The 24032-nt window shown below is 49.6% G+C and overlaps 1 protein-coding gene across 2 annotated transcripts in view; it reads left to right on the top strand.

Moving 5' to 3' along the window:
- The first annotated feature begins 3143 nt into the window (after positions 1 to 3143).
- The window catches only part of cacnb4a (calcium channel, voltage-dependent, beta 4a subunit), a 31483-nt gene continuing 10594 nt past the window's right edge, over positions 3144 to 24032 (top strand). The window contains exons 1-5 of one of the 2 annotated variants that reach the window (XM_030112745.1): positions 3144 to 3298; positions 5847 to 5930; positions 21738 to 21857; positions 22074 to 22196; positions 22993 to 23120. In XM_030112745.1, the coding sequence (XP_029968605.1) occupies positions 3236 to 3298; positions 5847 to 5930; positions 21738 to 21857; positions 22074 to 22196; positions 22993 to 23120 (518 nt within the window). In that variant the 5' untranslated portion in view covers positions 3144 to 3235. Of the gene's footprint in view, positions 3299 to 5846; positions 5931 to 12362; positions 12565 to 21737; positions 21858 to 22073; positions 22197 to 22992; positions 23121 to 24032 lie in introns of those variants that run through there. The other variant, XM_030112747.1, reaches the window with a different exon arrangement.

Consider the following 24032-nt stretch of genomic DNA (forward strand, 5'->3'; position numbering starts at 1 on the left):
GTCAATCTTCACTCCCACCCTCACCTCTGGTCCTGAGCTTTGGGTCATGACCGAAAGGACAAGATTCGGGATACAAGCGGCTGAAATGAGTTTCCTCCGTAGGGGGGCTGGACTCTCTTAGAGACAGGGGGAGGAGCTACGTCAGCAGGGAGGAGCTCGGAGTAGAGCCGCGACTCCTCCACATGGAGAGGAGCAGCTGAGGAGGCTCAGCATCTGTTTAGGACGGAACCTCCTGGACGCCTCCCTGGGGAGGAGGTCTGGACAGAGAGGACCCAGGAGATGATGGAGGGACAATGTCTCTGGGTTGGGAACGCCTCGGGATCCTCCGGGAAGACCTGGAGGAAGAGTCTGGGGACAGGAAGTCTGGACATCCCTGCTTAGACTGCTGCCCATATGACCCAGTCCTGGATAAGAGGTTGAAAATGGGTGGATGGATGGATGGATAAATGGATGGATGGATGGTTGTTACTTTGTCTTTTCGACATCACAACAACAGGTCTAACGCCACTTTGACTGTATGTTTTTTGCTCAAGCTCAGACAGAACAAAGTGATATGGAGAAAAGCATATTGTATAATAAAACCAGAAATGATGTAACAGACTTCAGATTCCTGCTAATTTACTTTTTCCAATGAAGAGAATGAATGTGAAGCCTTAAGCAGGAAGACTCAGGCTCTGAGATAAACATGGGTGTCATCGGCATAGGGCGTCATTTTCTGATGGATTGTCCTGACGTCGATGGCTTAAAGAGACCAAGACATATACTGTATCATGTAAAAACACATTATTTCATCCTGACATCATGCCGCGGTAACTCAAGTGACCCAAAATATGCTGAAATGATGCTGTTTGAAATTCTTTTACTTTTCTTTTCTGTTGACTTGTGGTTATTTTTGACAGTCAGTTGGTGTGATTTTAGCAAAAGTCAAACTTGCAAAGAAAATTCACATTTTAAGAAGTTTAAACTAAAGTACCCTGAAAGAATTTCTCTCTGTGATTAATCAAATATATTCTATTCTATTCTATTCTATTTAAAGCTTATCTATTGGCAATATTGTTATAGAACAGAAGTACTAATAATATATAGACATGTGGTTTAGTTTGCTTCTTTTCCTTCTTTCATTTGAATTTGTGTCGTCGTTTGTTTTTTTTTGTTTTTCTCATTCGGTGAGAGTGAATGAATGAAAAAGCAGCTGATGTTTCCAGTTCCTCATCCTGAAGGTGGGGTCTGCTCGGGACCCCTGGGACCCTGCGTTAGACGGCTGGATGAAAGTTCCTCTGGAGCTGTTTAAGTAATTACACACACACAATTAAGACGTGATTAAAATAGTATCTCTGGGCGTGCTGTAATTAGCCTTTCCTATTCCCCGCACTCATCAGCTGCTGCACAAGATGTACAAGCCAATTACCCAGCCCACCCAGCAGACATCATTTATTCATCAAACTCTTTTTATAGTTTCCGCTCATCTCTGTTCAGAGAGCTTCTGTGCTGCTGCTGCTCTGAGGCTGAAGTCCAGGAGAAACCTGTTGTTCCCTTTAAATGGCAGCGGCTGTTTTTGGCTTGGACACCTTCCATTAGACATATAGGCAGTAAAGCTCCCGAACAGGCCTGCTGAGAGGTGGTGTGGAGAAGCTCAGCGGGGGGGTTCGCTCTGCTCAGGATGGCTCACATTTTATCATCTGTTGTTTGTCCTGGTGAGATAACGCAGAAAACACAGAGAAAAAATGTGGCTGGATTTAAGCACATAGATCTCAGACTAAATTAATACTGGTGAATATTATCATTTATTTCTACGCTCATAGAAAATAACATTAAAGTAACAACAGCTTATTAAACAGCTTATTAAATTGGGAATTCTATTCTTGGGGAAAATCTATGTAAATGGAGTGAAAGATTTCTGAAATTCTCTTCAGAAGCTAAATTGAATAAATAATCAATGAAATATTTCTAAAATGTAGCTGTGAAACAGCATTGAGACCATTAGATATTTAGAATACAAAACTAAGTATTTAGTGTGTTTTTTTCTCTTCATTTAAAGGTGGAATACAACATTTTGATTTCCGGGTGGATCACCTAAATAATTGGTGGGTCTGTTTGTCAATCATTCTGACGAGCTGCTTTCGTAAGGCGGTTCTACCTGCTTGCGCCCAATCAGCTTCTCCCTTTTGCGCATGCGCATTCAGAGTGTTTATGTAGCCGGTGAGCTTCTGAGCTCGTACTTACCGATGGCGAGTCTGACATAATGAAACTGTAGCTGTTTCGGGAAAAAAAAGCTTTATTTATGAGCGAGGCGGATCGCAGAAACTGTACAGAGCCGTGCACGCCGGAGAAGAGGAGATCGCGCTCGTACACTTCCGCGTTTTCTGGGAGGAGCAGGAGAGCCGGGCGGATGGTCTGGCGCATGCGCGTTGTTCAAAAAGTGAGTAACAGACGTGGGGCTTCGTCTTTTCGAGAAAATGTTGTATTCCACCTTTAAGATAACTCTCATTGCAATGTTTGAATAGAAAGTGTGCTGCTCAGTGTCACCGCGAGGCGGCGCTGTGGCTTTACGGTCGTGTTGTTGTGTTGTTTTAGGAGACCAGTGAATGAAAATAACCGTCGGTTTCTGCTTCTCGGTTTATGTTTTAGCTTTCCTGATTTGTTCCATAAAACGGCTGAAACTCTTAGAATGGAAAATGTTGCTATAGCGGCTTCAGCAGAGAAAATAGCTCAAGCGGCTAAAATGATGAAATTAACCGGTTATAATGGCTAAAAAGGCGATGATGGCTAAAGTGGCTAAAGCAACGACACTCGTGGTTATAGTATTCATAATACAATAATATAGATATTAAAACTATGTGAAAAAAGTTGTTGCAAAACGTTTGTATTAAACCAGATAATTGTATAGGTTTGCTTTTAAAACAACAACAACAACAACAACAACAACAACAACAAAATTGCATTGGTAGTGGTGAAAATTCCGAGCTCTGTGCCGGTCAGTGAACGCAGCCCGGTCCGACCCGGTGCGGTGGCTCAGTGGAGGGAGGGGGCGGCGGAGCTCACATCCTGCCGGAGCATCGTCCGGGCAGACCTCCTCTCTCCTCTCTCTTTCTCCGTCCTCTTTTCGGGGTGAAAGCTGGAGCCTGCGCCCCCATGCCCGGCTCCGGAGCCGCAGCCGCAGCCGCCTCCGGCCCCGCCGCCGCAGTGGAGCGGCGCCGAGCGGCAGCCGCCGCCCTGGACCGACGAGCTGGCGGAGATGTCCCGGCACATCTACACCCGCCACGGGATAGGAGACGGGCTGCAGAAGCCCGTGTTCCAGGTAGGAGGACCGCAGAAAGTCACACTGATGTGGGACATTTAGAAAATGAGAGAGAAACAGGCGTTCCTGCTCCAGCAGCCAGGGTCCCCCCACAGGACAGGACAGCTACTTTATTCATCTCAGAGGGAAATTCTTTCACAGCAATGCCTAGCTCGGGTTGGTGTTCAGTTTCTTGCTTAAAGACACTTTGACAGAGAGAATTGAACCTGCAGCCTCCAATTCCTGGCACATGAGCCACTGCCGCTCCCAAATAGGCTTTTTAATTATTGAGCATCTTGTGATGGGACCTCATCTCATGATGCATGACGGGAAGCAAATCACTTCCCAGCAAGTCAAACAGCAGCTTTCTTTTTTTTTTTTTTTTGCAGATTTTTTGTGATTTAGAAGGGAAAAAAGCCTTTATTATCATTATGTGCAGTGAAGCTGGAGAGCTGCTGCTCTCACAGTAGCAAACTAAAGTAGTGCAATAAAAAACAAACACCGCAATATAAGAGAGAGAGCTGCAGATTCAGCTGTTTGCATTGTTTGTAATTTATTTCTTCAATGTGGAACATTTGATCAGCTGTTGTCAGAGCTGTTAATCAGCTGCTGTCTTGATTCCAGATCGCCTCATTTTTGAGGGATTAAATCAGATCCGATGCCTCAGATCTGAGATTTGTGTTTGTCTAGTAAAGGCTCAGTAATCCATCCCACCTGGCTTGAGGGTCCGGAGGCTCTCAGACGCTCTAGGAGGAGCAGTGAGAGCTCCGCCTGACTCTGCTCTGTTTGTGAGAGGATGACAGGCATGACAGCATGAACCCAGGAGCTGCTCAGTGAACACAATGAACGGAGCTCCGTGAAGGGTTTTCATCCAGGACCGACCCTCAGACTGACACCATTATATCATATTCATATCATTCATGCACAAAATGCTAGATTTTTCCTGTGTTTTTGTTGAACGGTGTCAAACATCTGGTCTGCAGGGCCAAAACTGGCCCAAAAGAAGCTTCAGTCGGGTCCTCATAAAGGGTGAAAATACAATGAAAATTTTCAGTCAGTGCAGCTGCTGTTCTGGGTTTGTCCTCTAGGGGTCGCATTACCAGAATCCTCACTGTCGCTCTTCTCACACTTTGGTCTGAAGAGCCGCTGTGCTGAGGTTGCAGGTCAAATCCCACTTCTCTCCTTCCGCCCTGCTTCTGATTTTGAAATATTTCCGGTGCGTTCTTGTGTTTTTGGGGATTGCTTCACGCAGAGCTCCAGAGCCAAACCCCAACACCCTGCATGTTTTGAAGAAACTGCATTTTCAGCACCATGCCGTTTTCATGACGCTTCCTGCGGCAGAATGAAGCGAAACGTCCAGGAACCCTGGACGGCTGCCAGCAGCAGGTGGCCAAGGAGAGCAGGAGATGTGGGTTTCATTCCGAGCAGTGGGTGAAGCTGTAAAGACGTGCAGCTGCATCTCCGTGGAGACGGAGTTTAATGTAAGATCAGTGCATTTAAAACAAAATGAAAAATACCCTGGAATGAAGAGATACTGCCGCTGCTGGGTATTTAGTTTTGGCACAACTGACGTTGCTATCAGTGAATTTCTGTGAGGCTAATATTTTTTTAATTCAGTTTGCAGGTTTAAATCAATAGGATTGTGGAATTATTTATAAAATGGAGAATTTCACTGTTAAAGAATCTCTCAGGATGTTTCTTGTAAAATAACTGCTGCATTTTAGAGGTAGATGATAAGAATGATTTGGAAAATGTGAAAGTCTTAATAAAACTAATCGATTTTTAGTGCAGGTCTTCAATGTAACTGAAAAAACTGTTTTTAATCGGGATAATTATGTATTCTGTGATTTACTTCAAACAAACGAGTCAAATTTTTAATTCTAATAGTTTTCTAGAAACAAGAAATGTGTGACGATGACACCAGAGCGCCGCTGCAGCAGCAGCTTCAGAAACGTCGCACTCCTCCGGTGTGAAGCAGGTCGGAGACGCTCCAGAGCTTCTGCTGCAGCGGCGTTTAAAGATGGCCGCTCTGTAATCAGGTCAGCACCGAGGACAGGAGCCAGCTGCAGGGGGCCCCGGGGGACCAGGACAGGAGCCAGCTGCAGGGGGCCCCGGGGGACCAGGACAGGAGCCAGCTGCAGGGGGGCCCCGGGGGACCAGGACAGGAGCCAGCTGCAGGGGGCCCCGGGGGACCAGGACAGGAGCCAGCTGCAGGGGGCCCCGGGGGACCAGGACAGGAGCCAGCTGCAGGGGGGCCCCGGGGGACCAGGACAGGAGCCAGCTGCAGGGGGCCCCGGGGGACCAGGACAGGAGCCAGCTGCAGGGGGCCCCGGGGGACCAGGACAGGAGCCAGCTGCAGGGGGGCCCCGGGGGACCAGGACAGGAGCCAGCTGCAGGGGGCCCCGGGGGACCAGGACAGGAGCCAGCTGCAGGGGGCCCCGGGGGACCAGGACAGGAGCCAGCTGCAGGGGGGGCCCGGGGCCCCTGGGGGACCAGGAGCCGCCGGTGGGAAGGTGCTGTTGAGTGTGAGGCGGACTGTTGTGTGAGTGTGTGTTTTGGGTGTGTGCAGGCGAACCGAGGGACGTACTCCAGACGGAGCCGCCTGAAGAGGTCCGACGGCAGCACCACCTCCACCAGCTTCATCCTCAGACAGGTGGGGGCCGACTCACCCCACACACTCTCTCACTCTGCTCTCTCACCCCACCACTCTCTCTCTGCTCTCTCACCCCACTACTCTCTCTCTGCTCTCTCACCCCACCACTCTCACTCTGCTCTCACCCCACCACTCTCACTCTGTGTTCCATGTTTCTGAGGATGGATGCTGAAGTGTGTATCGTGTGTTTTCCTCCACATCTTTTGGGCCGTTTGCACGTTTCTGTGTCGTAACGGTCCTGTTTTCACATTTGAAAGCGAAAAACAAATCCTTTCACTGTGATTCTTTTATTCTGAAATATCATTACTTTGCTGAAAGTGAACCAAAATACACAAAACTTAAATATTTTAAAGGATCGTATTTTACAACAGATGATCAGTAAGAAAGTGATGAAAACAGATTGATAAAGGAAAACATGAGCAGGCGTGCATTACAGGCCCCGTCAGCTGATTCTGTTTCCTGAAGCGGCTCTTCAGCCGTGCCGCGGCGTTCAGGGACTCTTTTCCAGATCATTTAAAATCTAAAAGCAGCCTCGTGGTGTTTGTTTGTGACTCTGGGAGAAAAAAGCAGGTTTGATCCAACAGAACGTCTGAGATCTGTTTTCAGCTGCGATTCACATTAAAGCAGTTTTTTGAGGGGAGCTTGGATCTGTGCGTCTGAGGCGTATCGATCGCTCTCGGCTGCTGAACACATTGAGGACTTGGTTTGTTGCAGAGCGCTGCGCTCGGCCGGGTTCTGACCTGAATCCGTCGCTTCCCGCCGCTCACAGCGACCGGAGCGCGAGCGCCTCCTGCCTCGGCCGTCCTTCGGGGACCCGGCGGCCTGGATTCCGATCGGCTCGGGTCTTTGGCGGCTCAGCTGCTGCCGAGGCGTCTGGAGATTTGAATAATTCACCAGGGTGACGCGAGGCAGCAGGGCCGTTTAGCCGCAGCTGCTTCCACTGTTCAGCTAATTGGTTTCCTGCGTGACGCCCAGAAGGATCCACATCACAGGAGGGACTGAGCGTGGCCTCTGACCTCCCGCCAGCGAGTTGCCGGGGGAACCGCGGGCCCGTCACTGGCCGTCTTCCTCATTTCTCCACACCTGATGTCGGCCGAATCAGAGCAGATCGGCCGGGAGGCTTTTCACGTGCCGCCGCCCTCACAAGGCGCCGGACAGCTGTCAGAGGTAATGCCCAGACGTGACGCGTGATGGCGCCGCTGCGCAGGTCTGCTGCATGGAGGCCACCTTGCTCACTGTGGTGTGTGTCGAGTGAGGGCAAAGGTCACAGAACTGTAGAGTGAAGACCGGAGTTTCATCTGTCAGCATTACCTTCACACAGGGAAAAGAAAGAGAAGCTCTAGCTCCTCCCCCCAGGGACTATAACCCCTCTCCCTGGTGGCGTAGCCCCTCCCCTGGTGATGTAGCCCCTCCCCCTCTCCCAGCCGCCCTACAGAGGCCGCTTTTGGCCATTTTGGCCGCTTGTATTGAGCAGATCCAGGAAGTAAAGACCTAACATGCGATGGTTTGGTTGCGTCTCAGTCAGCGGACGCCGTTCCTCCATCAGCAGGACTGATCTCCACTGAAACTGTGGTTTTAAAGTCTTGCAGTTCCGGTTTGCACCACCAGATGGTGTATGGAGTCATTCAAAGAAGCGTCGGGGTGAATTAAGTTTTCGTTGACGCTGAGGTCTTTTTCTCATGAGCAACATTTGAAACGACAGCTCAGCATCGCCACCTGATGTCCAACAGAGGGTACTGCCAGTTTCACGCGGCGCCTCTTTAAGCGGGGGATGGCCCGCGAGCCGCGGACTTCCAGACATCCCTGCTGGTGGCTGAACGTCCTCCGTGTGAAATCAGCCCTCGGCGATCATGTGACTCACATTAACCCAGAACACTCAGACCAGAGAACCGATCAGCCGGTGGAGAGGAGACGGATTTTTAAAAAACCGGCATCTCTCCCCCGCTGTAGCGACCCGGCGGCTCTCTCCCCCGCTGTGGCCGCCGCCGCCGCCGCTGCGGTCGTCATCAGTTGAGAGAAAGAGGAGCGGCGGGCCGGCTTTGATTCACACACGTATCCATGGCAACGGCCAGCCTTCAACAACAGGGGCCAGGCCCAGAGGCTGGATGAGCAGCGAGCTACACCTCCTCCATCCTCCACTCAGCCTCAGGCTGAAACCGTCCGTCCAGCCGGAATCCTGCGACTCGGCGTCAGCCGGGGGTCGTTCATGTTTGTTTTCAGGCCATTCGGAGTTTTGTCTCCGACTTTCAATATTGGCCAGTAAACGGAGACGAGAGGAAGGTGGAATTTGGCGGGTGAGGCGGCGAGCAGGGCTGTGTAGGAGTGATCAGGAATGACTGGATGTTCTGGCACAGCGCAGGAAAACAGCAACTGTCGCCGCGTCCGTCGAAGGCTGGCGACGGAACCGAGCCGCAGAAACTCCGCCGTGTCTCCAGGAGGGACGGAGAGGGCGGAGCTGCGCCGGCGTTTGAAGCCTTTCTGCTCATCAGTGTGTTGAAATCCTCCCTGAAGCGCCGGCAGCACCAAGGATTCAGCTGAGGGAAAAGAACAGATTTAGCTTCTTTACTTCTTTTGATTTACTGTAGGCTTTTGTAACTGGTTCAACTCATTTTAGAAAATAAAGTGTTCATGATAACCTGATAAGACCTTCAGACACCGGGTCCATTTGGACGGTATCAGGAAACACTGTGAGGTCTGGCTTCAGCTCGTTCCTGATCAGGAACCACAGTCCGAGGGGAACGCCGCGCTTTTTGAATCGGTGCAGCAGTCATGGTGTTTCTACTATGATTAAAGACTAGGCGATTAATCGCAAACTTTTTCTGCAATTAATCGCAATTAATCACATTATGCGCAAAATACAATAATGAATTCAAAAGTACTCTGTAATGATCATCCTGCCCCCAGACGGGGACAGGGACACTTTTTTTTTTTGACCGGAATTTTGCAAGAAGTATAATTTTACAGTAAAAATTTTACAATTCATCAAATATGATTTATAATAGCTTAAAATGACCAAGTCTTTGCCAAGATTGCCCCCCGACCCCCCCAACACACACACAGACACACACACAGACACACACACACACACACACACACACACACACACACACACACACACACACACACACACACACACACACACACACACACACAGGCAGACCAGGAGCCCTGTTATTTAAAAGCCACAGCAGTTTTACCGCCTGCTCTTGATTCTATGAAGTGTTTTACTCCAGGTTGTTATCTTCCGACAGCCGCGGGCCCCTTTCTTCTATTTACTGATATTTTGTCTCTGAAAACAAGTGCGACGCCTGATGAAACGGCGACGTATATCAGAGATATGTGTCAGTTTGGTTTCGGTGAGCTGGAGGATGAAGCCTGAGCTTCTTGTCGCTTGTTGAAGCTGCAGGTTTCAGACTCCGGCTGCAGTCAGTCAGATCCTTTAAATCACAACATGTTGGCCTCGTCCTGAAGCAGAGGACAGTGTGTGACGGGCTGTTGATCGACTCCACCCGGGAAACACGCAGCGGTCAGACGTGAAGCACGGCGGAGGGAGCATCATGAGTCTGGGCTGCTTTCCACCATAAAGGGGACGAAGGATTCGAACCACCTTCCAGTGTGGAGCTAGAGAGAGACGTAAAACAGGAATTTGTCCTCTGACTGACCTGAAAATGACCTTTAAGGTCACCTCAGGCGAACGTTGACATTCAGGGTCACAAGTTTAATTCTGGATTGAAAAATGAATATGAGCCTTTATCCAAACCCCCCCTTCATAAATGATTTTGTTTCCTTTTCAACGTCACAATAAAAGCCTTCAGCCTGGTTCTCGCGGCCTGCAGCTCGTTGCCGTGGTGAGGAGGAGACTCCACGCTGCTAATCCGCCCGTCATGTAGGTCACATGGCTGAACGCCGCTGCTTTTAATTCCACAAGTACTTGGCGGTGGGCGTCCCCCCCAGTGACACCCCGGGCTGTGGCGCCCCCTGCAGGGACCGTGGAGCCGCTGGGGAACAGCTGAGAACAAGAAAAAAGAGGCGTGTTGTGAGTTACTGGAGCGGTGAGCTCACGGCAGAAATGAGGAAAACTGCCGTTTTGCTGTGGGTCCACTAGTGGGTGCTGTTGGTCGTTTTTGCATTAAACGACCTGGTAGATGATTGATATAGTCGTTGTCAGATACTCTAGACTCAGACTTTGCTTTTGTGTCTCCGGTCATGAAATGTTGTTTAACATTGTTAAATATTGTTTAAAAACCGTTTTCTTTCCAAAATAAGCTGAGACGCCCGCAGCTCTGGAAAAAGCCAAAACTCAAACCTGCAGTAAAAGCAGCTGAAACACTCCGAATAGAAAATGTTTTCCGGGTTTTTCCAAGCTTTTAATACTCATAAACATCATAATTTTTTTATTCCAATGACTTTGAGAAGGAGTCTGTTTCCCGTCATGGCGGACGCTCCTGCCCATGTGACGATATCTGCCCCGCGCCGACCTTTGACCTCAATCCTACACATAAATCCAGCCATAATTCTCCCCCTCACCCCCAGAGCAGAGCCGTCCATTATCTCAGAATCCATGTTCCCACGAGTCAGCGGCGCTTTCTCGTCTCTGACTGAACTCCTGATCACAACCGGAAAGGTCAGAGGTCAGTCCCAGCCGATGCTTTTTACAAGGAACAAACTCCCAGAAGCTCCACTTTACCTCGATGCTGGGCTGACGGAGCACGAATCCTCCTTTTTACGGTGATTCATTGCCATTTTTTTATTTCTGGCCTTTCTGTGTTTGTTTTTAGAAACTCTGTTGAGGATGAGATTTAAAACAAAGAAAAATGAGAGCCGGTTGTTTTACGGAGCGTCTGCACCAAACGCAGCAAATTCACCAACAGAAAGAGTTTCTATACAGCAGCCTCCATGCAGGGGAGAGTCGACAATGTGATTAAAGGACAAAATAAGCAAAGAGAACATGAAAAAGTAGACAGAATATAATAATAAGAGTGGCAAAGAAAAGACTGACGCAAGTATTGAAAATCTGACAAAGGAAAGATTTTACCATCAGAAAGGAAGAGAAACTCATTTCTAATCAACAGAATCATGATGACATATAATTAGCTTTTCTTAACAAGGTGATTTAAATGTATTCCTCAGCTTCTGAAGAGAGTGTGAAGCTGCCTCCGTGTGAAAATGTCCCTTTCTGGATTAATAGAGTAGTTTGAATCTTTAATTATCTCGTAGAGTCAGCAGGACTGTCTGCACTATATTTAAATCCACTCACAAGGGATGCAATCTGTAAATAATATAATATAATATGATATAATATAATATAATATAATATAATATAATATAATAATATGAAGCTACAAGACAAACCTCAAATAAACTTTTCTGTAATTCATACAGAACAATGCCATTTAATTATAAATAAGTGATAAATCATTTATCATGAATGAATAACGAAGAACAGTTGATTTGAGCTCCGTCTCCTTCATTTCCAGAGGACTGGGCTGCTGAAGGGTGTGATGAGTTTTCTGTTTTATTCCAGTCATCATCACGGCCAGGGATGGACCTGATGTACAGTTGTGCTTTTATTTCTGGCGCAGTCTTTCTAAGTGAAGCTCTGATGAACAGCCAGCAGAGGGCGCTGTTGCTCTATTTTCTCCCAGAATTTAACAGTAAGAAAAATTGGCTTGATTCCCGCGGGGCTGAGCGACTGTACTGTGTTTTGTTAAGAGGGGTTTCTGATGTGTGTGTATCAGCAGAAATCACTGCACAGCGACAGTCACGGTGTTGAAGCACGACTCCATCCTCAGCGCCGGCTCACCGCCAGTCAGTTCAGTGACGGGATTTTCCTCCATTGACCTGAAATACTCTGTTTTAAATGACTTTAAATGAAAATCTCCTCATAACCGAATTCACCTCCAGTAAAGATCAGAAAGTCTTCAAACCCTCCAGTTCAGAGTGAACACACACACACACACACACACACACACACACACACACACACACACACACACACACACACACACACACACACACACACACACCTCTGCGCCGCTGATGTTCAGATTAAATGCCGGTCTTTTGTAAAAGGGGTGTTGAGTGCAGGAGATCACTGTGCACGCCGCCGTGCACAGAATCCACCCAGCCTGCTGGTTCCTGAGGCTGTGAGGGCTGCAGACCCCCCCCCCCTCCCCCCACCCCCTCCCTCTCCTCCTGTCTTCCTGAATCACGGATCCAGTCAGCCAATGGGGAGGCTGCGTCCCGCCTGTGTCACGAGCCGCGGCCGGACGACGGGATTGGCCGGCGTGACGTGAGGCTGGACGGCAGACGAGACGCCAGGTCTGCTCTGCCGCTCTGCTCCTGGGCTCGTCGGCTGCCTGGGGATGGGAACCGACGCCCGCAGGACTGGGAGGCGATAGCGTCCGCTGTGTGTGAGAGTGTGTGAGTGTGTGAGAGAGAGTGTTTAATGGTCCACCTTCACGTGGAGAAGCAGGCTGCTGGTGGGCTGTGTGGCTCCGCCCCCCTCGCCCCCCACCCCCCCTGAGGCAGGTGGATCGTCTCCCTGCTTTCTGTGCCGAAGAGCAGCTGGTCGGATTCTCCCTCCTCCATGTACGATAACTTGTACCTGCATGGATTCGAAGACTCGGAGGCGGTGAGTGGAGCGGCGTCTGCCGCTCGTGCTGCTGTGTGTGTGTGTGTGTGTGTGTGTGTGTGTGTGTGTGTGTGTGGGGGGGGGGGGGGGGGGGGTTCTGGGTGATCACAGACCTGGGCGCTGTGGCTGTGCCCATCAGCCACCCGTTACTGTCAGCCGGTGTCTCGTCCCCTGTGGAGACTGACGCTGGAGAGTCCTCCTTCACCGTCTCTCCTGAGGATTCTCTGATTCCCATGATGCCGCTGGTCCGTCTGCCGCCTTCCTCTCATCACATCCCGCTATGCTCTGCCTGCATGCTCACCGGGAGGAACCGTCACGATCCCGCTCTCTGGCCATCGGCGTGAAAAACGCCCCGTCTCCCATCACCACACACACACACACACACACACACACACACACACACACACACACACACTCTCACACACACAGGCAAGCATGATTTCTGACAGGCAGAGCGAGCTGTTGGATAGAAACGTGTAGGAATGGAGAAATGCTTATAAAGGCAGAAAATGAAGGAGTTGCTGCCAGGTGGAAGGAGGTGGGGGGGGGGGGGTGGAGGGAGGGGGTGGAGGGTTGTGGGAATCCCACTGAGGCAAAAGCTGTCAAGACCCTCCACCTGCCACTCTGGCAGCTCCTCCAAGACCAGCAGCGTTTAACGGGAACGCCGGACCGACTTTGCTTGTTTTCAGGCTGATTTGAAGGAGCTCGACCTCCACTGGAGTCAGCTGGGGGGTGGGGGGGCTTACTGAACCTTTATGTTTAGGCACGATGCAGAGTTTGCACCTTCTTCCTGAGTAATAACTGTTTAATAGTTGTAATAACTGGCTTTTTTCTCTCTCTAGCTTCTTATGACAAATTCACCAAATTTCTATGGTTGCTGCGGGAAGACAGTGAAAGGATGTTGTACTGTGGACCGTTTAGGACTCAGTCATCTATCTGGACAGGAATGAACCGCGGTGATGACCAGAAGAATATCATAGTCATGACCAAATGGCTAAAATCTCTACTGAGCAGATGTACAACAACGATATGAGGGAATTTAGACACATTTAAAGGAATACTCCGAAGATTTTGGACCCACGCCCTATCCCTATCATGTACAAAGTGAGATAAGCTCATAAATACCTTTTTTGTGCCTGTTCCTCCAGTGGCTGGCTCCCAGCTGTTAGCATCGTAGTTCGCTTAGCTCAACTGCTGGTGGTGAAGAGGAAACAGAGCCGGACCGACGAAACTGGACAAAATCCTCCTTCCAGTGGTCCAGGGGACGGCGTATTAGCACGTGAAGGAAATCCGAATGGTTATAAAACATTTTAAAAAATGTGGGGTTTTTTTTCAATCCTTTAAAATAACGTTTTGATACACGGACCTGCGCATGGCAGCGCTCCGCGGAAGGATATACCGGAGCACAGCAGTAGCAGCCATAGACTCAGCCGCTGTGCTCTGGTATATCCTTCTGCAGTGCACTAAGCTTGTGCAGATCTGTGTGTATCAAAACGTTATTTTAACGGATTGAAAAGAAAACACATCTTTTAAAATGTTTTAGAACCATTTGGATTTACTTCACGTGCTAATACGCCGTCCCCTGGACCCCTGGAAGGAGGATTTTGTCCAGTTTCGTCAGTCCGGCTCTGTCTCCTCTTCACCTCCAGCAGTTGAGCTAAGCTAACTACGATGCTAATAGCTGGGAATCAGCCACTGGACACACAGATACAAAAAAGGTATTTATGAGCTTATCTCACTTTGTAAATGACAGGGATTGGGCGTAGGTCCAAAATCTCCGGAGTATTCCTTTAATTTATCCTTTTTAGTTATACTGTGAATTTAGTGCAGATCAGATGAATTTAAAACTAAAGACGTGTGACTTTTCAGAAGTTGATTCAGAGGCTGTGAGAGTCGGTGATGAGGAGCAGATTTGAGCCGTTGTATCAGAAGTCCTGGTCCGAGGTGCTGATCTGCGGTGCAGTGAAGATCTTCCTCTAAAAACTGAGGCATTTCTTTACAAGTTTGCTGTTTGGAGGTGTTGTTTTGGTTGGATGTGTCAGAGAATAAAAGAGCCAGCGGTCGTGGTTTTGTTTCACCAGGGTCAGTTTTACTCATAAAGCCATGGAAAGTTTGAGTCAATCCAGACAAATCCTCTGAATTAGAAACCATGGAATTTAACCAAAAACCCATTCAAATCTGAGTGAACACACTTTTCTTTTGATGATTCACACACTCCTTTGTTTTCTCAGTTTGTTTTATAAGCAGTGTCACAAACAATGCATTATTCATGCCTGCTGTGTGTGGAGGTGACAGTTTCAGCACCAAACCACGTCTCTGCTCTGGCTGGAGCTGAAAAACCGTCCGATCGGAGGTGGAGTCAGATCAGCTGTACCGACTTCAGTTGATGCTCGTTCAGTAGCTGCTTTGATTCCATGAAAATGAATAAGTGAGTTGTTGGATACGAGCCCTTCTAAGTTTCTTCTTCCTTTGTTTTGCCATCTTTGGAAGTTTCTCCATCCAGAGAGGTCTTCTTCTATTGTTGTAACAAGCGGGTGTAGTTTGGATGTACTAACTGTGACAGTGTGACAGAGACGTTCATCGAGGGATTTGATGTTCCATGGTTTTAGCAGGGCCTTGAGTGGATGCTGAAAAATGGAGTTAACAGGCATGACCAGCGATTTGTTCCAGTTTTTGAGTATTCTGAGGTGGAGGAGAATCTGTTCGTCTGTCAGGAAGAGAAACACATCATCAGCATAGAGGCGGATTCAGTGAGCCACGTTTGCTGTTTGTTTTTTCTCTGTATTTTACTGTTCTGTCTCATGACTGCTGCCAGCGGTTCTGTGGAAGCTGCAAACAGAGAGAGAGAGTGGACAGCCCTGCCTGGTGTCTCTTTCAAGACTGAAGCTTGACGTTTGATCTTTGGTTTTGGCATAGACGCTGGGTGAGTTGTACCATATCTTGATTGAGGAGAGGTGATTGGCTCTGAATCCAGATTCCTGTAGTGTAGCCGTAGTACTGATGTATTGTTTTCTGCTCTGCTTGCTGATGTGTTTCTGATTATTTGAGATCTGCACTGATTGGTGATGTTGGGCGACAGCTGGATGGGAGAGTGGGATCTTTGTTTGATTTTGATAGAAGACTCATGTTTGTGCAGCTCTCGTGTGGTGGGAGAGTAGAAGACTCCATCTTCTCAATCATCCTAAAGAATGTTGGTGAGAGTAGAGGAGATTGTCCTCTGTTTTATACAGAAAGTAATGAAACCTTGAGCAGTGGTGAATCTCTGTCGTCAGATATGTGGGGTGACTGTTGTATTCGTGACTGTTATTAGTATTAGTGACAGGTCACGGTCGCTGACAGTTACAGGCTGTATCGGTGTGTCTGAGATGTCCTTCACCACCGAGTTACTCACCAGAGAGTGAACAGGTTCGGTGGACTGCTGAGAAGAAGATGTGTATCAGTGTATATCCCACCATAGGAGCCTTGTCAGAGTTATGAAAGGAGGAGGGTCGTCAACAGATCGGGTGAAATCAGACTGAGGAGCAGCAGGACTTGGTTCTGCTGAACTGAAGAAGGTCATCTCTGTATTGTTGACGACATGTTTCCCGTTTCACCGTCAGCACAGAGGGATCAATATCATTACTAGAACTTTAAGAGTTCTAGAGACCGAAAGTCTGAATCTGTGAATATCAAGCCAACAGATCCGTGTTCTTCCTGATTAAGTTTACTGCTCAGTTAAAAGTGTTGAGCGAGCACGTTTTACCTTCTCGTGTGCACGTAGAACAAGTTCACACTCTCGCTTAAAACTTATAAGTGAGCACATAAAACTTAAAAAAAACGGTGTCCCTTTAGAGGCTGCAGATAGTTAAAAACAATCTCCTATTTCTCCTCAGCAGCTGAACCAGTGACGAGCTTCTGCTCTTCTGCTCATGGTAGACGGGAAAAAAACAACTTTATGTTTTCGTGTTGATGCTCTCAGGTCTTGATAGTGCCTCGGTTTTAGGCGATCGTGACTACAAATAGTGTGTGTGTGTGTGTGTGTGTGTGTGTGTGTGTGTGTGTGTGTGTGTGCGTGTGCGTGTGTGTGTGTGCGTGCGTGCGTGCGTCTTTAATCATATAGTAAAGTCACTCTGACTGGTGCACCGATTCAAAGAGCCCGGTGTTTCAGAGATGGTGGCAGTTTGGCAGAAGTAGTTCTGTTTACAGCCCGACTAACGCTCTCAGAATCAGTCACTCCTCATGTCCTCGTGTCCTCATGTCCTCTTCTCCTGACCTTCATTAGTTTTCATGTCCCCTGTTGGACGCCTGTCTTCCTGCTCACAGACGTGTCCTCCTCCTCCTCCTCCTCCTCCTCCTCCTGCTGCTGGTCTGCTATCGGCTCTCGTGGCGTCGAGGCTTCGCTCTGACTTTCCTCCGGTGACGCGTCTGGAGGTGAAGGCGTCCCGTAACGACCTGCAGACTCATTTCCTCTGGGTTTTATGAGACAGTGTCTCACAGTGAGGCAGTGCAGGGACATCGTCTGGCAGTTAACGGCCTCGTCGTACATCTTTTTTTTTTTTGTTTTTCACAAATTGATTGCAATGCTGGTAGAAAAAAAGAGTCTGCACACCGCTGAAGACCATCGATATCGGAAATTACAGTTTAAATTACTGCAGTAGCATCATGGGAAATGATTAAAACAGCAAGGTCGACACTCGCATGTTAGAATATAGTATGGTGCCCTGTCCAATCAGAACGCTTCACAGCCTCCAGAGTTAAAGAGGATTTAATCCTTCACTTTTCCCATGAAAACACCAAATTCAGGAATAGAATTCAGAATTACTTTTTTCAGAATAAACCAATTCTGAATGAAAACACCATGTGAAAACACTGTGTGCAGTTTGCATGTTCTTCCTGTTTGTTTTTCCTCCTCATGCTCTGGCTTCCTCCTGCAGTCCGAAGACGTTGATGTGAGGTTATCAGCAGTAATGAAGATGATAGTAACTGTAGTCAGTTTCATTTCTCGTCACTCAGAGCAGCCGGAGTGGATCAGCACGGCAGAGAGACACCGGAAAATCTGTCCAAATTCAAAAACAACTCCAGAAAACTACAGAAACAAACCGAGGCTCAGCATGTCCCTGGCGCTGGAGGCCCAGCAGAGGAAGGTTTAATGCGTCATGTAAACAGTCGGCCCGAGGTGGAGGCGGGGATGGTTCCAGGTGAGCGGCGGCGGCGGCGGCGGCGGCGGCGGCGGCGGCAGTCACACCAGACTTTCAGGATTTAGAAGAATAAAACGTTCCGGCGTGGCTCTGAGTCAACATCTCCCATTATGTAAAGCCTTTACTACAGCGTACAGCGGTGTGTATTCACTGCGTGACTCACCTTCATGAGAGCTATTATGAGAAATACAATGAGCCAGGTGGGGGGGGTGGGGTGGGGGGGGGGGGGGGGGGGGTGGGGGTGGGGGGGGGGCGCTGGAAGCTTCTTCACAGGACTGTTAACCTCTGACCTGCTGGCCGAGCGCTTGGGAGGGAATGCTTTCAACTGGAAGCTGGGGGGGTCAGCGGCGAGGGGGGGGGGGCAGCAGCGAGGAGGGGGGGGGCAGCAGCGAGGAGGGGGGGGGGGGCTCAGGAAGGAGGTAAAGACGGCCGCGCTTTGGCGTCTGAAGCGATAAGGCTGGAGTGTGGCTGGACGGACTCCAGACTGAACACTTGACTCTCTGAGATAGTGACCAACCAACAGCTGAGTGAGCACGTGCACGTGCACGTGCATGTGTCCGTGCTCAACCTGTGTGTCAGTCTCAAACACACTGCTGTGTGTCTAAAACACACGGACACACACAGGTTCAGGACGGAGCTGATGGCTGAGGTCAGGACGCTTCAGGGAAGTTTGGTTTAGATTTCCTCTGAAAATCTCCTGGAAATAAAGATTTTCATCATTTTCAGACCAAAGTTTCTCATCAGCGCGGATTCCTCTGCCGGGGTTCTCCTTCAGTGTTCTGAAAGGAAAAGGCCGAAATGTGGTGTTTTCACGAGAAGTGTTGTGTGATCGGAGCCATGAAGTGTGTGTAGAGGTCAGTGTGTGTGTGTGTGTGTGTGTGTGTGTGTGTGTGTGTGTGTGTGTGTGTGTGTGTGTGTGTGTGTGTGTGAGCGAGCGAGCGAGCATCGCTCCGTGTTCCAGCGTTGCTCTCATGGATCATGAGCACTTCACCTTTATGAGCTTTTAACATGTGATCAGTCATCAAAACGTCATTTCAGTCGTTCTTTCTCTCCATCCGTGCGTCTTGGAGTGAACTGTGAGTCTTCGTCCGAGCGCTCGCTCCCTTCACACGGCGGACTGACCTCTGACCTCTGACCTCTGACCTCATGGATCAGTGGAACCCGTCATGAAGCACCAGATGCGCGTGCACGGCATCAGAGCGCAGACTTTCGTGCACGAGATCCAGAAGATGGCGGCATGGAGACACGTCTCTCCACATCAGCGTGGGGTTCTCAAAGGGCGGCATGTGTCCCTGTGGGGGTCTTTGGAGGAATGTCAAGGACCCCCTGAGGATTCAGTGTGTGGAAATCTTTTTTTACAACTGTATCATTACCTGTTTTAGTTTTTAGTTTTTTTTTCAAAATATTTCAAGAATCATCTCTTCAAATGAGCGATTTTTTTTGCCAGAGCTGCATTTTATTGATCTCTTTTCCCGCCAGAAGCACTTCGCTCTGGTTAGAGGACGCTGGGTTCATGGGGGAACGTCACTGATTAGAGGTGGAGAACTACTAGTGTATGGTGGGCCTGAACATGCTGTTATGCTGGTTCCGGGGCAGAGGCCCGGTTCAGTGAGTCCAGGTCTGATCGGGCTCCTCTCCGCGGACCCGGAGACCGAAACCACCGTGTCTCCGAGGAAGATGATTCAGATCTCAGGTTAATACGAGTTTCAAGGTTCCACAGTGGTTTCCATGGTTACCGCAGTTCAGGTCAGGCTGAGGTATTGAAGTTTCATGAAGGTGTGAAAACATGGCGTGTGTGTGTGTGTGTGTGTGTGTGTGTGTGTGTGTGTGTGTGTGTGTGTGTGTGTGTGTGTGTGTGTGTGTGTGTGTGTGTGTGTGTGTGTGTGTTCATTGGCGTGAGGATCACACGTCACACAGCATCACTTCCCTTTGTTTACCGTTTTTGTGCTTCGTGGCTCAGCCTGTGAATGAAATCTGCTGTATCGCTTCAGATCTGTTTGCTGATGGGATCTGGGACATAAAGGCAGTGATGGACTAAAAAGCAAATGTAACTGATGTTTTGTTCCACATTCTTGATTCTAAACACCAAAAATCAGTTTTTCCTTTGGCGGTTTTTCACACCCAGCCGTTTGTAAAGATCCAAGCTCAGAGCAGGTTGACGTGTCCCGTGCTGGGATGCAGTGGTTTCTCCTTCGGCTCGGGTCTTGGTTTGTAACGAGGCAGTAAACAGCAGTTGTTTGGATGAAGGCTCTGAACGGATCGCTGACCGCGGCGTTGATCCCGTCTGACCCGGCAGCTTCATTCTGCACTCACTGCACCACTGCACCACGCCAAAAGGCGTCGGTTTTATTTTCATTCTCATTTCAGAAAAGTTTGGCATTTCTGAAAAAAAACAAATGATACATCATTTATTTTTTTAATCCAAATTCAAAATGTATAGTTCAGTGGATCTTTTGAGACGGATATCAAGGAATTGTTTTCCCGTTCCTGTTCCCCCGAGGTTATCTGATGTACGTCAGCCCCACTTTCTGTTCCCCCTCCTGTCTCTGCTGGACCGACCCTCTGAAGAATGTGGTTTGCATGTTCTCCCTCCTCAGTGGGTCCAGTGTGACCTGCTGCTGGGTGAATTTACTAAGACGAGGCTGAAAGTGGGCTGAATTTCACCCTCGCACCGAGAGATTGCACCTTCTTCCTGTGTTTTCTGTTTGATCTGATCGGACGAACAGCTGAAACAGCTCTATTAAAAACCACCAGTGATCTCCTCCTCTCCTCTGACTCCGCCCATCTCAGCGTCCTCGTCCTCCTGGACCTCACTGCAGCCTTCCACACCATCAGCCACTCCGTCCTCCTGTCTCGCCTCAAATCCACCCTCATCACCGGCGCCACTCCGTCCTGGTTCCAGTCGTCCCTCTCCCATCGTCAACAGTTCGTCACATCGACCGCTGCTCCTCCTCCACAGCCCAGTCTCTGACTCCGCCCATCAGTCTCTGACTCCGCCCATCAGTCTCTGACTCCGCCCATCACTCTCCTTCTCTGCTGCTGAAACTTTAATCCAGGCTTTCATCACTTCCAGAATCCACGACTGCAGCAGCGTCTCTACGGTTCTCCATCCAGAACCCTCAATAAACTCCAGTACATTCAGAACTCCGCTGCCCGCCTCCTCACCCACACCCGCTCCGTCAACACACCCCCCCGGTCCTCCACCGGCTCCACCGGCTCCCCGTCCCCCAGCGCTCCACTTCAACTCCTCCTGATCACCTTCAGAGCTCTCCATCATCTGCCCCCTCCCTCCCTCTCAGACCTGCTCCACCTCCACTCTCCGTCTCGCCTGCTGTCCCTGCCGGGACGGACCAGGCTCCCAACCTGGGGAGACAGAGCCTCCTCCATCGCTGCCCCCACCCTCTGGAACTCACTGCCCCCACCTCTCCGTGACTGCTCCGACCCCCCCACCTTCAAGAAGGAACTCAAAACCCCCCTGTTCAGAATAGCTTTTAATTTTTAATGTTTTTTTTTCTGCTGTCCGTCGTTTTTCTGCCAGCCGATCCTCCAGGTCCTGGTCCTCCAGGTCTGGTCCTCCAGGTCCGGTCCTCCAGGTCCGGTCCTCCAGGTCCTGGTCCTCCAGGTCCGGTCCTCCAGGTCCGGTCCTCCAGGTCTGGTCCTCCAGGTCCGGTCCTCCAGGTCCGGTCCTCCAGGTCCGGTCCTCCAGGTCCTGGTCCTCCAGGTCCGGTCCTCCAGGTCTGGTCCTCCAGGTGCGGTCCTCCAGGTCCTGGTCCTCCAGGTCCGGTCCTCCAGGTCCGGTCCTCCAGGTCCGGTCCTCCAGGTCCGGTCCTGCATGTTTCAAGTCTCTCCCAGTAGGAACCAGACAGCAGAAGTGGTTTTGCTGCTGAGTCGGAGGGTTTACACGGGACCTGTTCTTCCTCTGTGTGTTCGGCCCGGCGCCCGGCGCTCCTCTGGCTAACCGGGCGTTTCTCCCTCTGCTCCCTCCGGGGTCTCCAGGGCTCAGCGGACTCCTACACGAGCCGACCGTCGGACTCAGACGTGTCTCTGGAGGAGGAGAAGGAGGGCGGCCGGCAGGAGCGGGAGCAGCAGGCCGCCGTCCAGCTGGACAGAGCCAAGGTGGGCTTCACCGGCCCGGCCCAGGGGGCCCGGCCTCAGGAAGCATCTCACTCGCTCGCTGCTTCATGGCCTGTGTGTGTGTGTGTGTGTGTGTGTGTGTGTGTGTGTGTGTGTGTGTGTGTGTGTGTGTGTGTGTGTGTGTGTGTGTGTGTGTGTGTGTGTGTGTGTGTGTGTGTGTGTGTGTGTGTGTGTGTGTGTGTGTCTTCGCTCTTCCAGACTAAAGCGGTGGCGTTTGCCGTTCGGACCAACGTCAGTTACTGCGGCGCCCTGGACGAGGACGTCCCCGTGGCCGGGACCGCCGTCTCCTTCGATGCCAAGGACTTCCTGCACATCAAAGAGGTGAGCTGCACTTCCTGTCCGAGCGACAGGTGGTGCCGTGTGTGTGTGTGTGTGTGTGTGTGTTGATTTCCCATAAATTAATCACAAACCAACAGAAGCTTTCGGTTCTGCTCACTGCTCAGAGTTTACACCACGGCGTTTCAAGAGTTTTTACATTTACAACTTTCAGAAACAACGTCCGTTTCCACGGAAACAGAAGGAACAGGAGTGGGGGCTGTTGGTCTTTCTGTAATGAAACACACACACACACACACACACACACACACACACACACACAGAACAGTGTTCTGAACATTAACACTGCAGAACGCGGACTTTCGTGCAGACGGACCTTAAAACAAAAGCACATATCAGAGGGTTACGGCCACGAAATCTGAATTTAGTAAAAGGAACACAGAGAACGACTGGTCACAAAGTTTGAGGTACAGAGAACACAGAACCTATTTCCTGATGGTTCTGCTCATAAGAGTCCCGCGGGGCCAGCAGAGGAAATGCTTCCCACCACAGCTTCTTTGCTGAAGACTGAAGTGATTCTAACTTTACCAAAACTCATAAAAAATGCAACTTTCTGAAGTTAGTGAATCGCATTTTGTGTTGTACATAAACCTCCTGATGAGATCAGTCATGGAGACGTGGTCCATAATCCTGAACCTGGATCCGTCAGACTCCATCCTCAGAGTGTCCTGTGACTGGATCACAGCTTCTGGTTTACAGAGGAATCCTCTCAGAAGGGATTCGGAGTCTTAAAGATCTGATTGTTTCAGCTGAACTGATCCCAGATCTGCTGTTTTTGCAGAAGTACAACAACGACTGGTGGATCGGCCGCCTGGTGAAGGAAGGCTGCGACATCGGCTTCATCCCCAGTCCGCTGAAACTGGAGAACATCCGGCTGCAGCAGGAACAAAAGAGAGGACGCTTCCACGGGTGAGCGCAGGACGAGGGCTGAGATGAAAGGGGGCGGCGGCGGCGGCGGCGAGCCGTGGAGGGCTCGGTCTGAGCTGACGAGAGCTGCTCTTCAGGGATGAGAGCAGGCTGGAGCAGATAAGCAGGACGTCAGGGGGATGGCAGCCAAGTGTGTGTGTGTGTGTGTGTGTGTGTGTGTGTGTGTGTGTGTGTGTGTGTGTGTGTGTGTGTGTGTGTGTGTGTGTGTGTGTGTGTGTGTGTGTGTGTGTGTGTGTGTGTGTGTGTGTGTGTGTGTGTGCGCGCGTGCGTGTGCGTGTGCGTGTGTGTGTGTGTGTGTGTGTGTGTGTGTGTGGTCCGGCCTCTCAGAGGTGTGCCTGGCTCGCAGCCACCACAGAATTTTCCGTCAGATGGGACGATGTGTTTGAAGCGACTGTTCTCGTCTTTTCTCACTTTCACTGCTGGGAGCAGAAAACACCTGGAGTCGTTTTCTTCTTCTGTTTCTGTGGCAAAAAAAAACTATTATTGTGTCGAAGCTGAAACGAAAAGCTTCGCTTTTTCCTTCATATCGTGTTCCTGACACGTGGAAGTCAGTATTGATTAACATAAACCACAAACTTCACGCTAAAAAATAAAAAGAATTTCAGTTTACTTGATTTATCAAACCTGATCGCTGGTTTAGCAAAACGTAGCATCTGATGTGCAGCGACATAAAAAATGAGCACAAAGACGCTAATTTTGTGCAACAAAAATACATGAAATAGGAAGAAAGTGTGTAAGACATAGCATGAGCAGTGTATAAAGTATAAAGAAACATAAAAGGGAAAAAACAGCAGAAAGTTACACTCAATATGCTGAAATATACAAAATCACCATAAAACAAAAAATAAAATGGGCATAAATTTGTGGTAAATGTGCAGAAAGAGAAATAAGATT

Source organism: Salarias fasciatus, chromosome 16 (genome assembly GCF_902148845.1).
Source record: "Salarias fasciatus chromosome 16, fSalaFa1.1, whole genome shotgun sequence".
In the NCBI taxonomy this organism is placed as follows: Eukaryota; Metazoa; Chordata; class Actinopteri; order Blenniiformes; family Blenniidae; genus Salarias; species Salarias fasciatus.